This window comes from Brachyhypopomus gauderio, chromosome 2 (genome assembly GCF_052324685.1).
Source record: "Brachyhypopomus gauderio isolate BG-103 chromosome 2, BGAUD_0.2, whole genome shotgun sequence".
NCBI lineage: Eukaryota > Metazoa > Chordata > Actinopteri > Gymnotiformes > Hypopomidae > Brachyhypopomus > Brachyhypopomus gauderio.
The window spans coordinates 30,344,802-30,367,821 of record NC_135212.1 but is presented as its reverse complement, the minus strand read 5'-3'; the positions used below and the strand labels follow the sequence as shown (position 1 = coordinate 30,367,821).

The window sequence follows — 23,020 nt, the reverse complement described above, 5'->3', positions numbered from 1 at the left end:
AGACCATCCAAATCCTGGTGTGCTGTCTGTTCAAGTTCACCATATGGGCTGTTGCTTCATGAATCTGGCATGCCAAAACTATTTTATTATGGCTATGACCTGCTTTCACTGATGAGAACTGCGCTCTGCTTGGGCAATATACCATGCTCCTTCTTCCATGTGTCAATGATGTAGCACAGGTGAGGAGCCAGGAAACCCAGAAAATGCAGGGGCCAGGAAGCCTCATTGAGAAGTGTCAGAACTATGTTTTGGAAAATGAACACCTCTTAAGGAACTCAAACAAGACAAGAATTGTCACCCTTAAACCTAACCCTATTCAAACACTTGGGGGTTTGGGTTGGACAAAGCCTTAGTTGGTACATTCTGCCAACTTAATAAGAATATCCCAGCCTAGGAACACCCTGACTGTGATATGCTAGGGTTAGGAAAACCCTGAAGAGGTTCTGCTGGTTCTTTATGGAGGTGAAATGTTCTTGCTGGTTAAAGTTTCCCTCTCAAACTTTATGTACATTCTCAGTCAAATCAACATCTGCCCTAGCAGAGGGCCTCCTGCAGAAGGTTTTCAGCACACACACCCTCCCCCACACAGTACTATCAATGATGGTGTTGTCTCTGAATTTAACAGCTCCTTAAAAATAAATGGGTTTGGTGTCTGCAGCATTTCAACCAAATGGTACTGAAGAGTGACCAGGAACCTCTTTATGATCCCCTTTAGCTGTCTGTCTCTCTGTGGTAGCTGCCAGAAGAACACTCCTGATGGAAGTTCACGGGTGGCCGAACCCTGGCACGGAGCTTTGGCCACGCAGGAAAATGCATAAAGCTGTGTGCTCCGACAGTAAACAAATATTTGCAGGCCTTCACTCCTGCAAACGCAAGAGAGTTTAGAAGGAGGATTTATTAAAGAAACAAAGAATAAACGCCAAGCAAAGAGCGGGATTACAAACGCAGACACAGCCAAGTACTAAGTCAGATAAGTACAGGGCAGCAGAACTAATTAATGAGACACAACATGCAACCAATAACTAACCAAGATATGGAAGAGTAGCATGAACCGAGGGAAACCGTGAGCAATGAAGACAGAACAAACAGAAAACAATAACTGACAACCAGGAAGACCGAACACATGGTAACACATAAAGGACTAAACCAGGTAACTAAACCAGACACAGGTGCAGACAACGACGAGGGGTGTGGGAATCAGCTGACAGGGGCGTGGCAAAGAATCACAGAGAAAAATCCAAACAAGAACACGAGGAGAAACAAAGCAGAGACATGACAGGACGAAGGGGCGGAGTTAAAAATTACACTGTGCTCATATTTTGTTGGATGTAACTAGATGTGGGATGTTACACAAAAAGTGCAATCAATGCAGTTTGTGTTCTTGGTTTGGAAGTATTCACATTTTGTTTAAACAAATTGTATTACAACTACTTTGCTGTTCGTTACTGTACTGTTGTAGTTTTACTATATACATGGTTATATTACAGTTTTTCTCAGTCGATTTGGTACATTTCTCCCATCATGATTTACATTGGCATCACAACAAGTGCATTTCTCAAAACAGTTAGGGCAAACAGCAAAACTCAATGAAATACCTGCAAAAGCAATTTGACAGTGCCATCAGAAGACCTAGTCTGTGTGTCATTGCCTATGATCAAGACTAAAAATACTTGGTCATTTTGTTAGTGCAGAGTGTAAGTATATTCTGATGGAAATTAGCTAAGCTTTTGATTACAAGAATGGCATCACTCTACTTGACTGGACAATGACTTGACTGGAAAGCAATGTCTCAGTGAGCCCTCATGACTGTGGTCACCTCTGAACCTCTCCCTTTAGTTATGCTGCTATATACGGGGGCAGTCATAGCGGGGGCAGTCATGGTCTGGTGGTAGGGAAGTGGTCTTGTGACCGGAGGGTCGTGGGTTCAATTCCCAGACCTGAGGCCATGACTGAGGTGCCCTTGAGCAAATTTATTTATATAACGCTTTTCACAACACATGTTGTCACAAAGCAGCTTTACACCCTGCGCACCACGGACTTGTGCTAATGGGCCGCGCAATGGAGGATGGGTTCCCTTTTGAGTCTTGGTCCTCCCAAGGTTTTTTCCTAATCCCTACCATCATAGGGAGTTTTTCCTTGCCACTGTCGCCTTTGGCTTGCTCATTAGGGATCTGGACCCATACAATTGTAAAGCTGCTTTGTGACAACATGTGTTGTGAAAAGTGCTATATAAATAAATTTGACTTGACTTGACTTGACATAACACAACGTTACACATGATTGTACGTGGGAGACTGATAGCAAGAAATTGGACTGGAATCAAATTTGTACAGCAATATTATTTGACTGTATTGTTCGCACTGCAATTTGTTGACAAAAACAAATCTGACTGAAATTCAGAAAAGGCACACAACTGTTTGACTGGGCAAATTACAAAATTAGAAAATCTACACATTCACTACTCTTTACATTCAAAACAGGTCTCTCTTGTAAATGAGACGCCAAGTCTCAATGGGACAACCTGTATAAATAAAGGTCAAATAATAATAAAAAAAAACAACCTGAGCACATACAGCCTCCTCTTGTTGAGGCGTGAAAATGGAACCTCTATGAGCTAGTCTTGATGTCCTATATCAGGGGTGCCCACAAGTTTTCGGCTTGCGAGCTACTTATAAGATGACCGAGTCAGAAAGATCTACCGGGGTGGCGGGCGAACGTAATTTGTTGAGCGGGGGGGGGGGGGGGGGGGGGGGGGGGGGGTGGTGGGTGGGTTGGGGGGTGGCGAACGTAATTTGTTGAGTGGATTGCAGATTGGCTACCGTGAATGTCAATCCAAATACAACCGTCACTGCAGATGTGCGATTCATCTACTACTATTTTATGTGACGAGATCTATGCACGTTCCTTCGCGATCGACCGACACTTCTTTCGACGTAATGAGCACCCCTGTCCTATATGGTATAAGAATGCAAAAATGCAAAACATAAAATTGAATAACATTTCAGAATGTTTGTCATATGTGCAGCATTATAGCATCGAGCACATTTCTGAATTTATATACGTTTTCTCTATAAAATGCTTGAACAATTGAAGACACAGTTGTTCTTTTGATATTCAGCTGCAAGACTGATTGTAAGACTTACATGTAAAACATGGTCCACAATTGTTGCCCTTATTTCACTGTTTTGTCCCCTCAGCCTTACACAACACAGTTTTACCCCTCTTCTTGGCTGTTCACCCTGTGCATGGCTTTGTCTTTCCATTATGAGACTTTACGATACTGCAGTGTTTAGCATCTATAAATATTTGTCAATTACAGTAAACGTTCATGAGATGCACCTCTGACCTATGGTCAAGACCACTGGTTGATCTAAACACAAATTCACAAATTCCTTTCTTACTGTAACTGAATGTTCACCTGTGAACAATTTAATCAAATTAGTATAAATTATCAAAATGTAACAAAAAAAGAAAAAAAAAGAAATGTAAAATCATGCCTGAGAGATTATGACATGTTCAGCACTTTTGCATGCAATGACTTAGGCAATGACATAAAGACTAAATGTTTTGGAGGGTAAGACAATTCAACAGACATTCAGTAGAACACATTTTGATAAACATAATATAAGCAATTGATAATACAAAAAACAACAGACAATTTTCCATGACCATTTGCAAAATGTTCAAAAGCAATTGCAAAATGCGAAATACAATGAGAAATACAATGACAAAAATATGATGTGCACAAGTGACAATGTGGAGATGTGGAGATTGAATGAACCATTTTGAGAATTTCAATTCTGATTTGAGAAATGAACCAAATTGACTGAGAAAAACGAACTGTTGTATGTTTATCATTTTTAGTATTATTACAAACTAATTAATCGCTCATGTATATGGTTTATAGGTCACAATCTACTGAAACTAAGCTGTTGTACACATGTCATGAACAACCATTCTTCTTTACAATTTGAGTAAACAACCTAACAGGGCTGATGTATGTATGGACAAGTCATAAAGAGTCAAAAAGAAAAGGTGAAAAAATTTAGTGTTTATGAGAAGATTTTAGAAATGAGTGGCATAAACATACAGTCATGTGACCAGCACTGTATATTCTGTCCACACTTGAAGCAGAAGAAGTGTAACATGTATGTGTCATATGTGCATACATTCTGACCCAAGAAAAATTGTATATTCAGTAGATGAACATCCCTGTGTCAGATTTTATTTCCTGGGGATTGAATCATGAGGATTACGAACAACTGCATTTACAAAATATGCAAGCAGATACACAGGTATGAACCATATATGTGTGAGACGGAGATGGACTCTGTTTCTTGGTCAGTGTTCGACTGTAATACAGCAGCCCCTGCTGCACATGATCCACATAAAAACAATGGATTACTAGAGTGGGTCAGGGTGTGGATTACTAGAGTGAGTCAGGATGTGATTTACTAGAGTGAGTCAGGGTGTGGATTACTAGAGTGTGTCAGGGTGTGGATTACTAGAGTGAGTCAGGGAGTGAATTACTAGAGTGAGTCAGGGTGTGGATTACTAGAGTGAGTCAGGGTGTGGATTACTAGAGTTAGTCAGGGTGTGGATTACTAGAGTGAGTCAGGGAGTTAATTACTAGAGTGAGTCAGAGTGTGAATTACTAGAGTGAGTCAGGGTGTGGATTACTAGAGTGAGTCAGGGTGTGGATTAGGCCTACTAGAGTGAGTCAGGGTGTGGATTACTACAGTACAGTATTACTACAGCGCTATACTAATATATTTGATTTGATTTGATATGTCAGGGTGTGCACTTACAGTAGAAGATTTTTGCTCTAATCAGAAGTCTTTATCATAAGCAGCATATTCTTTGCTGAGAATAAAATACAGTCCTTAAAACAGTTGCTTCAGATATCAGACTTGTCTTTAGAGTAGGACTGATATTTAACTACTCAGATGAAACATAATACATTTTTTACACAGCCTGAAATACATCTGATTGTATGTTTAAGGTATTGTTAATACTGCTTATCTTATTGTTCATTATTAATAATCTTTGGTCAGTTTTAGTCTTATCAAGTAGAGTAACAACAAAAACAAATAATAATAATAATAATAATAATAATAATAATAATAATAATTAAAATAAGTGAAACAATGTAAATGGTACAGTACAATAACTTACTGAACAGGAACAACATAGTCCTTATGGTCATCTTGGACCCCCACTATTACTTCAAGCCTTATGTTAAAACAATACTCACAAGGAAATGTGAACAGCAAGTAAACATCAATCAACAAGAAATCACTTATAATATTACTGAACATCATAATGAAACAAGGTGAATCCTGCACCTTCCACTTAACTGATACAGACAGAAATCTATCATTCACTCCTAGGACCATAACCATAGTCTGGATCTTCTAAGGGAATGCATTTTCATTCTTGATTGAAGTGAGACATTTATTTGAATTCTTTTTAAGCATTCATTCACATAGATTGTCTGACAAGTAATTACGAAGTAAAAAACACACTCAAAGAATAGTCAAATTTTTCAAGAATATTTTAAATATTTACAGATATTCTTAAGTGTTTTTCTGAAGTAGCAGGAAGAGTAACATGAAGCCTGTTTACCTTGGTGTTTAGATTACAATAGGAAATAAAATTGTGGTTTATTTTTGCTTAGTTCATTTTCATTTGTGGCATCCAGTTTAAATGATGACCAGCCAAATACCCCATGATAAATTATCTCAGGTGACCATAAAACAGACTAATTGTGGCTAATTTGAGATTCTTAATTTAACAGAACTTGATAGATAGATAGACAGATAGATAGATAGATAGATAGATAGATAGATAGACAGACAGACAGACAGACAGACAGACAAATATATAATTTATAGATCTCATGGGAAACTGCAACACTTCCATACTGGATAACATTTATAAAACACAGTAGCATTTTAGAATGCTATTTTTGACTGACTGAAGATTTGCAATGGATTTTTCCTTTATGATGTGCAATAATCCCAGTACACTCCTGTATCCATGTTGGCCACTGCCACAGTGGGCCCTGCTGTTGACTTTGGTGATGTCTGGGTAAACATTTTTATTTTTATGTGCTGTACATTTGTTATAACAGCAGCACTGACAGTAGTGTATCTCACTAAACACTGACGATTACACTGAAATACATTATCTTCCTCTATGACTGACACTCCTTCCAGTTTTTCCCAACTTGGTATCAAAACTCATTTGCTCAAAATTAAATATACATGTCAAGAATTCCACCAATAGTCCATACAAAGCATGTTAGTGATGTAAAGAAAAGTAGAAAACATTCATTTCTTTGTGATCATAAATGTAGTTTCATTCCACAGGCTTCACTGGTAATGCTGGGGCTTATTTTGAAAATAGAAAGCAGCTTCATATAAGATTTTTCTTAAACAGTTTGGCACATTATTGCAAACAGTGTTCCATGTTACAAACAAAACGGTTTAAGCTGACAATACTACTGTATTAGTATTGTAATACATAAGAATACTAGATTAATTAGAAATGTCTCTTTTTTCTCCACGGGAAAAAGAACAACAATAATACATTATTGTCGCATAATAGACAGCACAAACGTCACAGCCATGTCTGGACGTTCCTGGGTTCACCACAAGAGGGCAGAAGCTACCAAATTTTTGTGACTTCCCGTAGTTCCTGTACATATTTACATCAAGTACATTTATCAACTTGATTAAATTAATTGTTTTTTGACATTATATGTATATAGACTGTATCTTCCTAGCGTAAGTGTTATTTTCTAAATCCTGAGAGTACCAGTATTCATACCCTCAGTGGAATGGGTTATCCACTCACACATCTGTGATTTTCTTCACATTGTAGAGGTCTCAGTAGTATTTTGGGCAGTAGTACTACCCATAACTGCTGTTCTCAACCCTTTGGTTATCAGTCCTCTCCTCTTGGTTCTCCCCTTTTGTCAATTTTTCACTCTTTTTGTTTTCCCTACCTGTTTATTTCTGTTATGTGTCATTATTGTAAAGCCTACAACAATTATTTATTATTATGCTATTTAAAATCATTATACTAATTAACCATTAGTTAAATAAATATACTATCATTATTATTATTCATAATAATACCAATAGTAATACCAATAATAATAATAACAAAATATATTGTCACATTGTCACATGGAGAATATGACAGTGAAAAAAAACACGAAATATTACAGTACTGTAAAAACATTTACAGTGAGGAAAATAAGTATTTGAACATCCTGTGACTTTGCAAGTTCTCCCATTTAGAAAGCATGGAGGGGTCTGAAATTTTCATCTTAGGTGCAAAAAAAGAAATCCGGAAATCACAATGTATGATTTAAAAAATAACTTATTTGTGTGTTACTGCTGCAAATAAGTATTTGATCACCTGTCAATCAGCAAACATCTGGCCCTCAAAGACCTGTTAGTCCACCTCTAAAAAGTCCACCTCCACTCCACTTATTATTCTAAATTTGAAACACCTGTTTGAAGTCATTAGCTGTTTAAAGACACCTGTCTACCCCACACATTCAGTAAGACTCCAACTACTAACAAGACCAAAGAGCTGTCAAAAGACACCAGATACAACATTGTAGACCTCCACAAGGCTGGAAAGAGCTACGGGGCAATTGCTAAGCAGCTTGGTGAAAAAAGATCAACTGTTGGAGCAATTATTAGAAAATGGAAGATGCTAAATATGACTGTCAGTCTCCCTTGGACTGGGGCTTCATGCAAGATCTCACCTTGTGGCATAGCAAGGATCCTAAGATAGGTGAGGAATCAGTCCAGAACTACACGGGAGGAACTGGTCAATGAACTAAAGAGAGCTGGCACCATTATTTCGAAAGTTACTGTGGGTAATACACTAAGACGTCATAGTTTAAAGTCATGCATGGCACGTAAGGTTCCCCTGCTTAAATCAACACATGTCCAGGCCCATCTTAAGTTTGACCATGACCATTTGGATGATCCAGAGAAGTCATGGGAGAAAGTTCTGTGGTCAGATGAGACCAAAATAGAACTTTTTTATCTTATTTCCTCTCACTGTGTTTAGAGGAAAAAGAATGACGAGTACTATCCCAAAAACATCATCCCTACTGTGAAGCATAGGGGTGGAAGGATCATGCTTTGGGGGTGTTTTTTCTGCACATGGGACAGGACGACTGCACTGTATTAAGGAAAGGATGACCAGGGCCAAATATTGAGAAATTTTGCGGAACAACCTCCTTTCCTCAGTTAGAGCATTGAAGATGGTCATGGCAGGGTCATTCAACATGACAATAACCCAAAGCACACCAAGGAGTGGCTCCGTAATAAGCATATCAAGGTTCTGGAGTGGCCTAGCCAGTCTCCAGACCTAAACCCTATAGTAATTCTTTGGCGGTAGCTCAAACTCCATGTTTTTCAGCGACAGCCCAGAAACCTGGCAGATCTGAAGAAGATCAGTGTGGAGGAACGGGCCAAAATCCCTGCTGCAGTGTGTGCAAACCTGGTGAAAAACTACAGGAAACATTTGACCTCTGTAATTGCAAACAAAGGCTACTGTACCAAATATTAACATTGATTTTCACAGGTGTTCAAATACTTATTTGCAGTAGTAACACACAAATAAATTATTTAAAAATCAAACATTGTGATTTCTGTAATTTTCTGGATTTTTTCTGGATTATATCTCTCACAGTGGAAATGCACCTAAAATAAAATTTCAGACTACTATGTCACGGTACGGCGGCCCCCTACTGGTCGCACCCGTCTACAGCAGCAGCTTGTCCTGTGGGTGTGGTGTTGTGTTCGTCCCTCAGGTGGGCGGAGCCTGCGATCCGTCTCACCTGAGGGTTGTTTGTTCGTCTATATATGTCTTGTCTTTGTACCAGTTGACCGCTGGTTATTATATCCTTAATTCGGATTAGTTCACGGGTTTAGGTTTGCGCACTTTACATATTAAACCATCCTATTTCCCTGAGACTTGGCGTGATCGCTTCCATTTATTTTCGCTCACCCTACCCGTCACATACTCTATGATTTCTAAGTGGGAGAACTTGCAAAGTTGCAGGGTATTCAAATACTTACTTTCCTCACTGTATTTGTTTGACAAATTACAATATTTCAATTTCAAGTTTTGAGAAAAACTGAAGTAAGAAATGCAACCTGTTTATGTTTCACTTACACAGGTTTGTAGAAAATAAACGTTTACTATTAAAATCTTTTTATATGCACAATATAATGCATAGTGATTGTCAAACTTGAACTTTGAACTTCTTGGTGGATGAAAAATTAAACTAGAACTAAGAAATAAAAATTAATGCAGAATGAACTTTGTTAACTGCTGTTAGAACATCTTGGAGCTTATTTAGCAAAAATGTGCCAAATCCATTATTTTTGCTGTATTAAGTCCATAATGTCCTGCAATGAAGAAATATCTATGGGCAACTGCACTGAAAAACTGCTATAAATCTGTAATAAATCTTTCAAGGGTTTTGCGCTGGTGAGGATTGTGTGTGTGCATGTGATTGTGAGCTGATGAGCTATGGGTTCATAGCAATTAGATTTATATTTTTTGTTGCTGAACAGGGTAAAGAAATAAAACTGAAATGTTGCCATTGTAAATGTTTAGATATTATACAATTTTAGAGTATCAGTAGATGCAATAGTTTGAATCAAATATTTCTGAAGTTTAAATGTTTCTGTATGAGGTATTTCTCCTTTGAGTGGAGTGCTTTTGTTTTCATGAGTAACTGGAACTATTTGTAATGAGACTGTTTCGTTATACATGGCTGGCATGATCTACCAGATTACTTTAAATCAGCATGCATGGCTAATCCTACTGGCATGTAGGAAATGCCAGCCTGCCAAGAACTGCAGGAGACATCATTGTTATGACTGAGGTTGTGTCTCATTGCTATAAAGGGACGTAAACATTTCAGGTGCATTGTAAACTTTGAATGGAGTAGATTACATAAAATGAGCTGGAAATACATTTCTGAGCACTTGAGAATAATCTGATCTTGCTATTTATGATAATGGATTTTAGAAGAATTTATAAAGCCCTGTGTTTCTCTATTTACAAAAATGTTACTATAAATTTTGATCTCAACATGTACTGAGTGACAAGTTTTTGAACACAAGCATATATAACTGTAGGTAAGAGCTATGCTATTGTGAGAGAAATCTATTCCTTTCTGAGAGTGATCTACTCTTATTGGACTGAGGTGGGCTTTTGTGAGAGTGACCTACTCCTGGTTTATGATGGTGCTCGTGGAGAGGTTCCGATGTAAATTTGGATTCTGACTGTGTCTATTGCGGCTTCGAACGGAGGAGAATGTGGTGTCACAACCTGGCACCTTACACTTGTGTAGGAGGCGGAGGTGCACGGTTTTGTAGTGTGCCCTGAATGTGCCCTTGTTGCTGTAAACCTTCTGACACACATGGCAGGTGATGGGGGTGTTGTGCAGCTGCTGATTTGCTGGTGATGTTGCTGACCCAACATTCAGCCCATCACAGCTCTCATCACTGTCATCTAGAGGGAGCCCTTCTTCACTGCATGCATCTGAGTCCCAGGAAGAGGAGTGACCACTTCCTCTGGTGCTCAGGTCCAGCACAGCCTCATTATCCATCACTCCCTCTACTGGACCCTCCGCACTCTCCAACGCTTTACTCATCGGGAAAACCAGGCCCATACGATTACTTCCCTTAGAGAGCACTGAGGCCTGGTTTAAAGGCTCTTTATGAGGTACATCTGGATGAGACTCACTGGCCATATCTCTGCATGATGGAGTGAAGACGCTGAAGTGATCTTTGGTCAACAGCTTGTGGTGCAAATTTAAATTTGCACTGTGTCTGAAGAGACAAAAATAAACAAAAATAAAAATATGCTTTTGTTTCTCTCTCTCTCTCTCTCTCTCTATATATATATATATATATATATATATATATATATATATATATATATATCTAGTGTTGCATTATTGAGTTTTATAGAGAGTGGAGTGCTTGTGTGTGCAGGTTGAGTGATTAGGTTGCGCTGGAGCAGTGCTTGTTTTAGTGGCTGTTTGTGCAGGTCTGTCTCACCTGTCTCTGCTTCTGCGGGAGGGGAAGGCAGCGTTGCAGCCAGCTACTGTGCACATATGCATTTCCTTAAGGTGGACGCTGCGGTAATGCATCTTCACACTGTAGGGGTTTTTGAATGTTTTTTTACAAGTGTTACAGTGATGGAGAAGCTCTTCTGCCTCGTCTGCACATACATGCAAATCGCTGCCTTCATCTGCACAGGCAGCTCTGTGATTGCCGCTCTCAGCCATGCAGCTTTCCGCTCTTACATGGCCGCAGTCATCCGTGCAGGTCTCTGCATCTTCTGTATCACAAGCGTCTTTTCTCAGTGCTTCCTCTGCTGGCCTGAGTTCACTGTCCCCACAGTTTACCTGATTGCAGGTTTGGTCCATGGAGCGGTGATGTTCTCGCTGGGTGCTGCTGAAGATAGATGGCTTGGAAGTAGTGATATAAGCCTCATGCTGGAACTTGACTTCTGGCTGCACCTCCACTGTGCGGGAGGGCTGGGCTACGACGGTGGCAGAGATGACGCCATGTTCGTATTGCATCTGTGTCACATACTCCGTCGCGGTGTCAGAGCCGACAGGAAGAGTTTCTTCATCAGAGCCACTGCCCTCTGCCAGTTCATCCTTCTCAATTTTTATGGGCATGCTGGACTTGCGCGACTTCTTCTTGGGAACAGGTTCAGAGCTAGTGTCCAACTCACTCACACTGACAGGCACAGAGGAGGAGAGGAGCGGCAGTGAGGGCAGGTTTCCAGGGGTGTTGGCCAGTTCTGCGGGGGTCACCAGGCTGCGGTAGAAGGGCAGCACGGGCTGTACAGTTTTTAGGTTGGGGAAAAGAATACCACTTTGGCTGATACTGGGGAATGAGTTGTGCAGTTTGGGCTCAGAGCTGCTGATGTAACTGGAGATAGATCTGCTGTCTGCTGCTGCTGTTCCATACTCCCGCTTTTCCCCATCACCCCCAAGTGCACCCTCAGCCCGGCCCTCCTCTCCCCCGCTCAGTCCCAGCCGCAGGTCTTTGTCCCGGTTGTTGCGGTTCATGGGCATGTGCAGGCGGGGGTTGGGGTTGGCGCTGTGTCGGTTGCGACTTCGTAAGGAGCTGAAAACCATGTTGCAGCCCTCGATAGTGCATTTGTGTTTGATCTTAAGGTGCACGGCATTGTAGTGAATCTTAAGTGTGCCCTTATCATAGAAGGTTTTCTCACAGGCACTGCAGAAAACACGACCTTTCTTCATTCCAGCAATCTTCTCACCTGACCTGATCTTTGACTCTGGGGACATCTGAGTGATATCAGAACTGACAGAGGAGGCACAGGGCGTAGCTGGTGAGGAATAGTTATCATTAATTGTAAAATCCTCAGATTCTATCTTAGTGCTTGCACTTTCTGTTGGGATCTCTTCCATCTCAAGGTCAGAGGTGATATGGGTGGAGTTGTCATGACATGTAACCAGAGCATCATGTCTCACTGGAGCCTCCTGTTGGCTGCAGTCTGCCTGCGAGCTGAGCAGCGGAGCAGGGGCAGAACTGAGCAGTTGCAAGGGCAGCATGAAAGCCATACTGTTGACCAGAGTCTCAAAGTGGTGGCCGTTACTTCTGCTCAGTTGCTCTGATTTATTGGGCGGTGCTGAGGAACGGTGGGTACTGCTCTCTATGAAGCTGCGGATGTCTGAATTGGCCTTGGCAGTTGGCACGATGACAGCCTGGCCCTCTTTATCTTGCAGGACCATTAGCTCCACAATGGACTTGGTCTCCCCAAAGCGCAGAAACTGCTGCAGCGCAGCAATCTCCTCCTCGAAGGTCATGATAGCCCAACGGTCCAGCACCTTTCCAGCCACATCCTACACACATGCATGAAACTTTATTTGCATTATGAATGAAAACCTATGCACGTGAGACCTACAATGTCAGACAGTTCCATGAAATGAAGAAATGTCTATACATATAATGTGCTAGGACATGAAAGTTTTAATTACTGCAGCACCAGTAACATAATTTTTCTTCATTTGGGTGATCTGGGTTGGCTGTGTTGGGGGTGGTGGGGGCAGACAGGCCTGCACTGAAGCTGGCTGTAATTACACTTGAGTGCTAGCAGTCTTTCAAAGTCATACAGCAGCTTCATGCTGTAACCAAGATAAATATTTCATCATACAGCATTCATTTATGTGCCTGTGGAGGATTTGACTTTATATTCACTGTTAGACAAGCTAACAAGAATTAAACACAACCACCTGAATACTAAATGGTCAGTAAAATGAAAAGAGACCTCCTGGTTTCTTGCTCTCTCTCTCTCTCTCTCTCTCTGTATATATATATATATATATATATATATATATATATATATATATATATATATATATATATATATATATATATATATATATACTGCTAAAAAAATAAAGGGAACACACTTCTGTGAAACCAACCTGTTCAGTTAGGAAGCAACACTTATTGCGAATAAATTTCACTTGGTGTTGTGCAAATAGAACAGTGAACAGGTAGAAATAAGAGGCAATTAGCAAGACACCCCCTATAAAGGAGTGGTTCTGCAGACCTTTTCTCTGTTCTCATCCTTTCTGCTTGATGTTTTAGTCACTTTGGCATTTTGTCAGTTCTCTCTCCATAGAGGTAGCATGATGCGGTGTCTACAACTCACAGAAGTTGCTCGGGTAGTGCAGCTCATCCAGAATGGCACATCAGTGCCAGCTGTGGCAAGAAGGTTTGCTGTGTCGGTCAGCAGTGTCCAGAGCATGGGGCAGTACACCAGGAGACATGGAGGGGGCTGTAGGAGGGCAACAACCCAGCAGCACAACCACTAACTCCTCCTTTGTGCAAGAAGGAACAGGAGGAGCAGTGCCAGAGCCCTGTAGAATGACCTCCAGCAGGCCACTAATATCCATGTTTCTGCTCAAACTGTCAGAAACAGACTCCATGAAGGTGGTATGAGGGCCACGTCCACAAGTGGGGCTAGTGCTTACAGCCCAACACTGTGCAGAGCGATTGGCATTTGCCAGAGAACACCAAGATTGGCAGATTTGACAATCTGTGCTCTTCACAAATGAGAGCAGGTTCACACTGAGCACATGACAGAGTCTAGAGACATGACAGAGTCTGGAGATGTCATGAAGTAAGTTCTGCTGCCTGCAACATCCTCCAGCATGACCGGTTTGGCAGTGGGTCAGTAATGGTGTGGGGAAGCATTTCTTTGGTGCTAGTCAGAGGTACCCTGACTGCCATTAGGTACCGGTGAGATCCTCAGACCCATTGTGAGACCATATGCTGGTGCAGTGGGCTCTGGGTTCCTTCTGATGCATGACAATGCTAGGCCTCATGTGCCTCATGTGGTTAATCCAGGTCTGGGAGAAGATTCCTCAGGAGAGCATCCGCCGCCTCTTCAGGAGCATGCCCAGGCATTGTAGGGAGGTCATACAGGCACGTAAAGGCCACACACACTACTGAGCCTCATTTTAACTTGTCTTGAGGAATTTCCACTGAAGTTGAATCAGCCTGTCATTTGATTTTCCACTTTGATTTTGAGTATGATTCCAGATCTAGACCTCCAGGGGATACTATTGATTTACACTGATAATTTTTTGTGCTATTTTGTTCTCAACACATTCCACTATGTAATAAATAGAGATTTTCAACTAGAATATTTGAACTGAGATCCAGGACATGTTATTTTAGTGTTCCCTGTATATTTTTGAGCAGTATATATATATATATATATATATATATATATATATATATATATATATATATATATATATATATATATATATATATATATATATATATAATCTTAGATTTATGTTATCATATTAACCCACTACAATGAATGGAATAATAATAACATTAATTATTATTAAGCATAAAAATATAACTTGCATGCATTCCATTTCCAAGGAGCATGTGTACAGGTGTGTGTACAGGTGTGTGTACAGGTATGTGTGTGTGTGTGTGTGTGTGTGTGTGTGTGTGTGTGTCAGTGGTGGACAGTAACGAAGTAAATGTAATTCGTTACTATACTTAAGTAACATTTCCATGTATCTGTACTTTACTCAAGTACGTTTATTTGGTAAGACTTTACTTCACTACATTTCAAAGCGAAACTTTTTACTTTTCAATTCGTTATATTTACAGAAACATCTTGCTCCTTTTTTATTTTTAAATTTAAAACGCTTAATAAAATACCAAAAGGTCAAAGTGTACCGTGTCACAGACTATAACCAATCAGCGCTCAGTAAGAGATTAAGATTTGTACACTAAATGGCTGAGGATCTGACATGGCTGCAACAGATGGCTTTCCCCAACACCCCTGGCCTTATTTAGCCCAATTGTTTGAATTCCTCAAAAAGAAAAATGATTCATATTCCTTCAAGTGTCTCCTCTGCATTTCGAAGAACACATCGCTGTCATCATTTATGAACTTGCCGTCAAACTTGAAAAAACACATCGAGGTAAGTTCGCCATTAGATGAGTACTACGAACAGGGTGGTTTATATACCCTGGTTAATTATATCACATTGAGGGCGTACTCACACTAGGCACGGTTTGCTGGTTCCGTGCTGGGGCCCGGTTATCCCCCCTCCCCACTCCCCCTCTGGCCTGCACTCACACTGGCTTCAGCAACCCGGCCCGAGCACGCTTACGTCATCACAACGCCGCTTTATTTGGAAAAAAAGCGCGCTCGCACAACACTATGGAGTTCACGATTCTCTTTTTATTGTATTTTTGGAGTCGTTTTGGGAGTGCAGAAACACGGTGCAAGCACAGATTTATCGATAATTTAACACAACGATTGTCTGCTAATCGCTTTGCCGCTATGACTGTTTAACGTGAGCGTCGAATCACTGACGTCATGTTTGAGTTCCAGCAAAATGAACCAATCACACGAGGCACCAAGCGGGCCCGGGCACGGATAGCGCTCACACTAGAAGCGAACTGTGCCCGAGTCCACATGAATCGTGCCTTGGCCCACCTCTTCAAGCGGGCCCGAGCACGGTTAACTGATCCGGGCCCGGGCACGGTTGGAGCGCTCACACTAGCCAAACGAACCGTGCTTCGGCAGGCAACCGTGCCCGGGCCTGGATCACAGAGCTTAGTGTGAGTACGCCCTGAAATACACTACATTTAACAGATGCTTTTATCCAAATCAATGTGCTAGTACCCAAATTGCAATCTGTGGAGATGCTAAGCGGCAGTTTAATACAAGGAGACTCCCACATCAAACGTTTGCGAAGCAAAATTATTAAAATTATTATTATTAAAATTATTATTATATTAATTATTATTAATTATTCAGCCAAGTTTCATATTATGAGTTCAGTTGGTTGGGCTGCACACAGTTCTAGTTCTAGGTGCTAGAGCTTCTAGCTTCCCTGTCCCGCCATGTGGTGGACAACGTATAGGCCTAACCTCAGAAAAAGTCCCCCAAGCTAGGTCTGAAGTGGCCGGTTCGAAATTATTGTTCTGTTTACTGAGAATTATGTTTTCATATTAAACGGTTTGTCTACTTGTCTACCTTTCTAGTGTGAATTATTAATATGGATAAAGTTTGGAAATGAATGTCGTGAGGATAATATAGACTAGTTTTGAGTGTTTTGTGTTTGCTAGGCAAATGTAAGGCACTGTTTCCTGTTCAACTGTTGATCGAGTAGGCCTAGGGGTTTTGATGTGACGCTAAGAAAAAAGAATTTTTACGTTAACTTTTAATACTTAAGTATTTTTGAAGGCAGATACTTTTGTACTTCTACTCAAGAAAAAAATTGAGGTGAATACCTTTACTTGAGTAATATTCAATGCAAGATAACTGATAACTTTTACTCAAGTACATAATTGGTGTACTTCGTCCACCACTGGGGTGTGTGTGTGCGTGTGTGTGTGTGTGTGTGTGTGTGTGTGTGTGTGTGTGTGTGTGTGTGTGTGTGTGTGTGTGTGTGTGTGTGTGTGTGTGTGTGTGTGCGCGAGTGTGTGTGAGCATGTGTTCTTATGTGTGTGGAGGCACTGTGTGGGTGCCCAACCTGTAGCACATATCCACGGATGTAGTCTTGCAGGGTCCAGTCAAGAGCGCTGAGGATCTGGATGACCTCGTCCTGTTTGAGTACACTGAACAGCCGGTCCAGAAGGATCTTCAGTCGCACAGGGACGGCCTGTGTACCGTACAGCATCAGACTGCAGATATCAAACACCACGTTGGAATGCACTATCTCCACTTGACTACCTTGATATGTATGGTGCATCTTCAGCTTGCTCAGTGCTACAGTACAGAGAGAACACATACACACACAACCACACACACACACACACACACACACACACACACACACACACATACGCACACACACACCATATACGTCAGAACACTTTCCCTTAAAAGTGCATTGTTTTCAGAAAGATGCCTAAATGCAGTGGATTTCAAAACTATTCATGTCCCTTGTGTAATTTTGCCCAAACAAACCCAGAGCTTCAATCAGGTGATAAATGAAAGGGAATTTCCTAGATTAGGTTGATTGAAACTCCAGTAAGAATCTGGCATGCACCTTAAGCAATAAGCAGGCATCTTAAAATAAGCACTGCAGTAAGAACAACATCTCCGAACAACATCATGAAAAAATGACATTTCAACAAGCAGTCAGTATTTTCAGTAAACACTTATCCAACAGGATCCAACAGTGGTAGAGTGCTGAAGCCCCATGTAAGGGCTTCAAGACGTTTTCAACCAGCACACGTTAATTTATGCGTTTAGAAAACATATTGAAAAAGAATTTCATTTCATTGATAATCTGAGTGTTGCACTGTTGTACTCATTGATTGAAGTGTTGTAAATTGTTAGAATTTGAGACATTTCGAGAGGGTAAATTTGTGATTGGATGGCTATAATTGCATGATTAATTAAGTGTTTGATTAATACCATGGGCTACCCATCCATGCTTGCAGTTCTCACACTGCCGACGTTTCAACTTTCCTGGTCTGAAACTGTCACAGTTACAGCTGACCAGTGTGCAGCAAATAGCCTGTTAAGAAACACACAGAACACAGAAAAACACAGTTTGTAAGAATACAGCACCTGACAGATACAGCAGAGGCATCATTCACCATCTTACAGGGCAGAGGGCTATGTTCAGGGCGACAGTGTATTCAAGGCAATATGAGTAGAATCACATACCCACAGTAATGTGTGTATGTGTGTGTGTGTGTGTGTGTGTGTGTGTGTGCAGGCATTTGTGTGTACACACATGAGGCTAGTAGGTAGACAAAAATATATTATAGGTGCCTTAGTTCAGAACCGCAAAGAACAGACAAATTCACACACAGTACACCCACTCAAATACACACACACTGCATACCCACTCAGACTCACAAACACAGCACACACACAGCACTCCCACTCTCTCACACACACAGCTGCAGAGCTGGGGATGTTCCTCCATAACCTGGACTCACTGCACTGGTTGGCTTTCACTGACTACTAAGGAACCTCCAAGCAATTGTGTGTGTGTGTGTGTGTGTGTGTGTGTGTGTGTGTGTGAGTGTGAAAATGTTACCTATCTATTTATTTATATCATCATTATTATATAGCATGGTCATTAGCAGAGGTAGATTCACATGTAAATAAAATGAACCCTTTAAGAACTGTGCACATACAAAACATCTCAATTTTTATCTTACTATTTTTTGTTTTTAGCTAGTATGCCTTGTCAATTGGCTTAAATCAAACAAATAACAAAGGAAATGCTGTTCTTTTTGCACTGTAGATTTTCACTTTGCATGTCTCATTTTACATTACCACTCTTCCATATAAGCTATATGGCAGGTGTAGTTCTCTGCTCTCTCTCTCTCTCTCTCTCTCTCTCTCTCTCTCTCTCTCTCTCTCTATCTATCTCTCTCTCTCTCTCTCTCTCTCTCTCTCTCTCTCTCTCTCTCTCTCTCTCTCTCACACACACACACACACACACACACACACACACACACACTGCATTATTAACTGGTGTTGCTCCATCTCCAAAACACAGACGATACTTTGAAGACTCAGGCTCAGGTTGTCAGAGACACGTGAAGCTTCCATGCTGGGACTCATATGGTTTATTTGGGTACGCAAAACACTATAAGACAAATTACTTTGGAGAAAGCATACTGAAAACGTTGTTTCTAAAAAAAATAGACTACTGCAACCCTATATAATGTTTGCACCCAATATACTTTAGCAGTATGATTAGTCAGCAAATCCAAATAGGTGTGGAGTACAGAGGTGCATTTGTATTAAACACTGTTTGCTTTAGGGGGCTCAGTAGTACTCATTATAGGGCACATTCCTGCAGCACAACAATATCATACATATGACTGAATAAAATAAAATTATTATGAACAATTGTTAACACATGAATAGTTAATCAGAAATGTTTTGCCACAATAACAAAGAGTTTTCATCAACACCCCAAGGCAACCTAAGTCAGTTTATATGGATTTGACTGAATAGTAAAATATCAAAATAGAAATTTTTATATTAAAATTAAAATAAAATTAAATGTGCAAGTTGAAAAAAAAACATTAGTAAATCATGACTTTTGAGAAGCCTGGTTCAGTTTTAGGAAGAGATCAGATAACCACAGTAATAGGTTCTGAGGGTTCTGAGGGACAGGTTCTGAGGGGTGTGCGAGAGAGACAGAGAGCGCTTCAAACAGCACTGAACAAAGTTCACTAACACATTGAGCCCTTCAATAACAAATGTCTTCATATTCATTACAAACTAATTGTACAACCTGACATACCAGATTAAAGAACTTCTATATTTTTAATATCTTGCCAAATTAATAATGTTGTATTTATTAGTAGACATCAAATTAACAAACCATATATTCATAATTGCATACTGAATTAACCAACCATACGTATATGAATGCTAATTTAAACATAATTTCCAGTAAGTCTGTTACAGGTAATAATTCAAAATTAAGTAACTGTAATATTCATAAATGCACTGCAGATTAACGAGCTGTACTGTTCAAGGGAATGGTGCTTTACACTCTGTGGTTTTATAAACCTGACACGTGATTCGCAGTAAGTTGGACAGAGAAGCTGTGAATGAGCCATCAGCATCATAGTGAAAATTATTCATTTTGTTTACAGCTGATGAAGTTAGCAATGGAATAGCTGGTCACTGAAATGGTTAGCAATGGATGTTTATTAATGGAATTATACATGTATAAATTCCTGATAGTGATAGAAAATTGCTTTGATAAATCTAAAAGTAACTACTACATATCCTTCAGTCATTAATGAATAATTGTAGTAAAATAAAAAAAAATTGAAATTGTGTGTTGATGTAGGAATAATTTCACTTTTAAAATTGTAATATCATTATTAAATGACATTATTGAGAATAACTTAAAGGTCACTGTAAAAGAATCTCAAAAATCAGTGTAGTCTTGACGCAGACCTTCCCAGAGAAACAAGTCACAGTTACCTGTGCTTCCATGAAGTGTGGTGTACAGTTCACAAGCAGCTGTGTCCAGCTGTGCACAGGAACAAACTCACACAGCATCCTGCTATTTAGAGCACGGTCCCCCTGTTTAGAGCACGTTCCCCCTGTTTTAGAGTAAGGACTCCTTGTTAAGAGCATGGTTCCCCTGTTTAGAGCACGGTTCCCCGGTTTAGAGCACGGTCCCCCTGTTTAGAGCATGGTTCCCCTGTTTAAAGCACCGTCCCCCTGTTTAGAGCATGGCCCCCCTATGTTAGAGTAAGGACTCCTTGTGTAGAGCACGGTCCCCCGTTTAGAGAACGGTCCCCCTGTTAGAGCACAGTCCCCTTGCCATCTCAAACTCCACTCCTGGCTGCACCAGGCCCTGGCAACATGTAGCAATGATAAACAATCATAACCAAACTCACACATAGACACAGAGTCTAGAGCTAATCACCCACCCTCTAACACCACCTGATTCTGCTAACTTACTGAAAGAATGGTAGAGGGATTTGGCCAAACAGTGTATTTTAACACAAAACTCTTTTTGACCTTTTTTCCCTACATCTGTTTCTCACCTCTCATATAATCTAGAATTCATAGTGTCTCTCTCTCCTCTCTCTCTCTCTCTCTCTCTCTCTCTCTCTCTCTCTTTATCTTTTGCACAAATATACACACACTGAAGCTTGGCTAATTGTTGCATTATGGCTGTAACAAAGCATTACTCTTGTCTTGAATTACATTCCAATAGGGGATGGACAGCTGAGAGCTGCTTAACACACACAAAAACATATACAACCTGACTACACACATACACACACCCTCAATGGACATTCAGGTCACAGTAAAGGAAAGATTATAGGAAGACTGCAAGGATCCAAACAAGGCAATTCAATAGATCAAACTAGAAACTCAAACCCTAGAGAAGGAATAAAATACCCCCTAAAACTACGATAAACCACTCCCTGCCTTCTCAAAGCTGAGAAGTGTACCAGGAATGAGAATGTGCTTTCCCTGAAGTTTGACAATCATTCTGCTCAATTGTAAACTCATATGTAAATGAGCTGCATTTAAGTCAAGCTGAACTCTTACCTGGGACATTTTGGTTAAACTGCAGTTTCCAGAGTTGCTGTGGAGTTTCCTGCAAGAGTTACTGCCATTTCCTGCGAGCCTAGCAGCCCTGCTCCTGTCTGTACAAGTTCTACTATGGGAGAGCCACCAAGCACACCTCAGTCCCACTCGCTCCGCTCTCAAACTCTCACACACATTCACACTGGCGCACACAGACTCCTGAAACTCACACTCGTGTTAAAAACAACAAACACACTGCTCTTGCACATGCCCGTGTTCCTGTGGTCATACTAAACTACTCAAGATGTGTGAGATACTCCCACCCTCAGGAGTTCTCTCTCTCTCTCTCTCTCTCTCTCTCTCTCTCTCTCTCTCACACACACACACACACACACACACACACACACACACACACACACACACCTCCCAGCCTGCCCCTCCCCCGTGGAGCAGCAGGGCAGTCCCCTCACAGCTGGCTGGAAGAGGGCATGACACTCATCTTTCGCAGAGATTTGATCAAAAGGAATCACAAAGGCTGGAGGCAGTGCTAATGCAGTCAGGAGAGACTCTCTCTCTCTCTCTCTCTCTCTCTCTCTCTGTGTGTGTGTGTCCAGCAGCTCAAGTAATGCATTAAATCAATGCAGCCTAGCACAAAGCACACTCCAGCGCTGGACTGTGTGTGTGTGTGTTAGAGGGAGTGAGAGAATGAGAGGGGGTGAAATAGAATGGGAGTGACTGCCTGTGTGAACTGTCTCAACAAGTTGTACCTTGTGTCTACAGAAATGGTGTGGTTTTCTTTTAAACAACACAAAATGTGGCTGCGTTTTGGAATTCAATAATTCAGTCTCTTTTCAAGTGCTTAAACATTTCCTCAATTAATGTAGAGTCAATTTACACACTGTAAAGCTAAGAACTGAGGTTTTGTCATTGTAGGTATCCATGAGAAGTACTATTTTAAATAGATTTTAAAAACGCTTTTTAGTAATAATATAATTTATTTAGCATTAATGTGACAAACTAAACATTTAACATGTAAAATAATGTTATAGATTGCAGTCTTAAATACCAAAATTATCATAGTTCCAGCTGCTTGCAGTATTGGTCACATTTATTGACTATTACACCAAATATTATTCCAATATCTATAGTCTAAATATTAATAATGACCATTACAACAAGCATCACAGTGAGCGTTACACTTAATATTAAGCATCACCCTTAGCAAGATGTTGAACATGTTTGAGCACACTGTTTCTGTGCTTCTGCAGGTTACCATCCACGCACTCCATAAGTGGTTATAAGTATTGATAAGAGTACATGGGTTTAATTGATGGAACCCTCCAACCTCCACAATCTGTTCAGTGCTAGGGTGCTTTTAATTACAGACAAAAGTAAAACA

The 23,020-nt window shown here is 40.6% G+C and overlaps 1 protein-coding gene across 1 annotated transcript; it reads right to left on the bottom strand.

Moving 5' to 3' along the window:
* Positions 1-4,201: 4,201 nt before the first annotated feature.
* bnc1 (basonuclin zinc finger protein 1) lies at positions 4,202-22,160 on the bottom strand. The gene is made up of 5 exons (XM_076993711.1): positions 21,643-22,160; positions 18,004-18,106; positions 17,114-17,349; positions 11,109-12,931; positions 4,202-10,877 (listed from the first exon to the last, which is right to left on the bottom strand). Exons 1-5 carry the CDS (start codon positions 21,649-21,651, stop codon positions 10,271-10,273), a joined length of 2,778 nt encoding a protein of 925 aa, XP_076849826.1. The 5' UTR covers positions 21,652-22,160; the 3' UTR covers positions 4,202-10,270.
* Positions 22,161-23,020: the final 860 nt, after the last annotated feature.

Excerpts from the sequence above, each read along its gene's own strand:
- bnc1 (XM_076993711.1), bottom strand. Across the intron at positions 12,932-17,113 it reads TCCGTGGATATGTGCTACAG|GATGTGGCTGGAAAGGTGCT; the intron begins GTTGGGCACCCA and ends GCATGTGTGTAG. Across the intron at positions 10,878-11,108 it reads TCCCGCAGAAGCAGAGACAG|ACACAGTGCAAATTTAAATT; the intron begins GTGAGACAGACC and ends TTGTCTCTTCAG.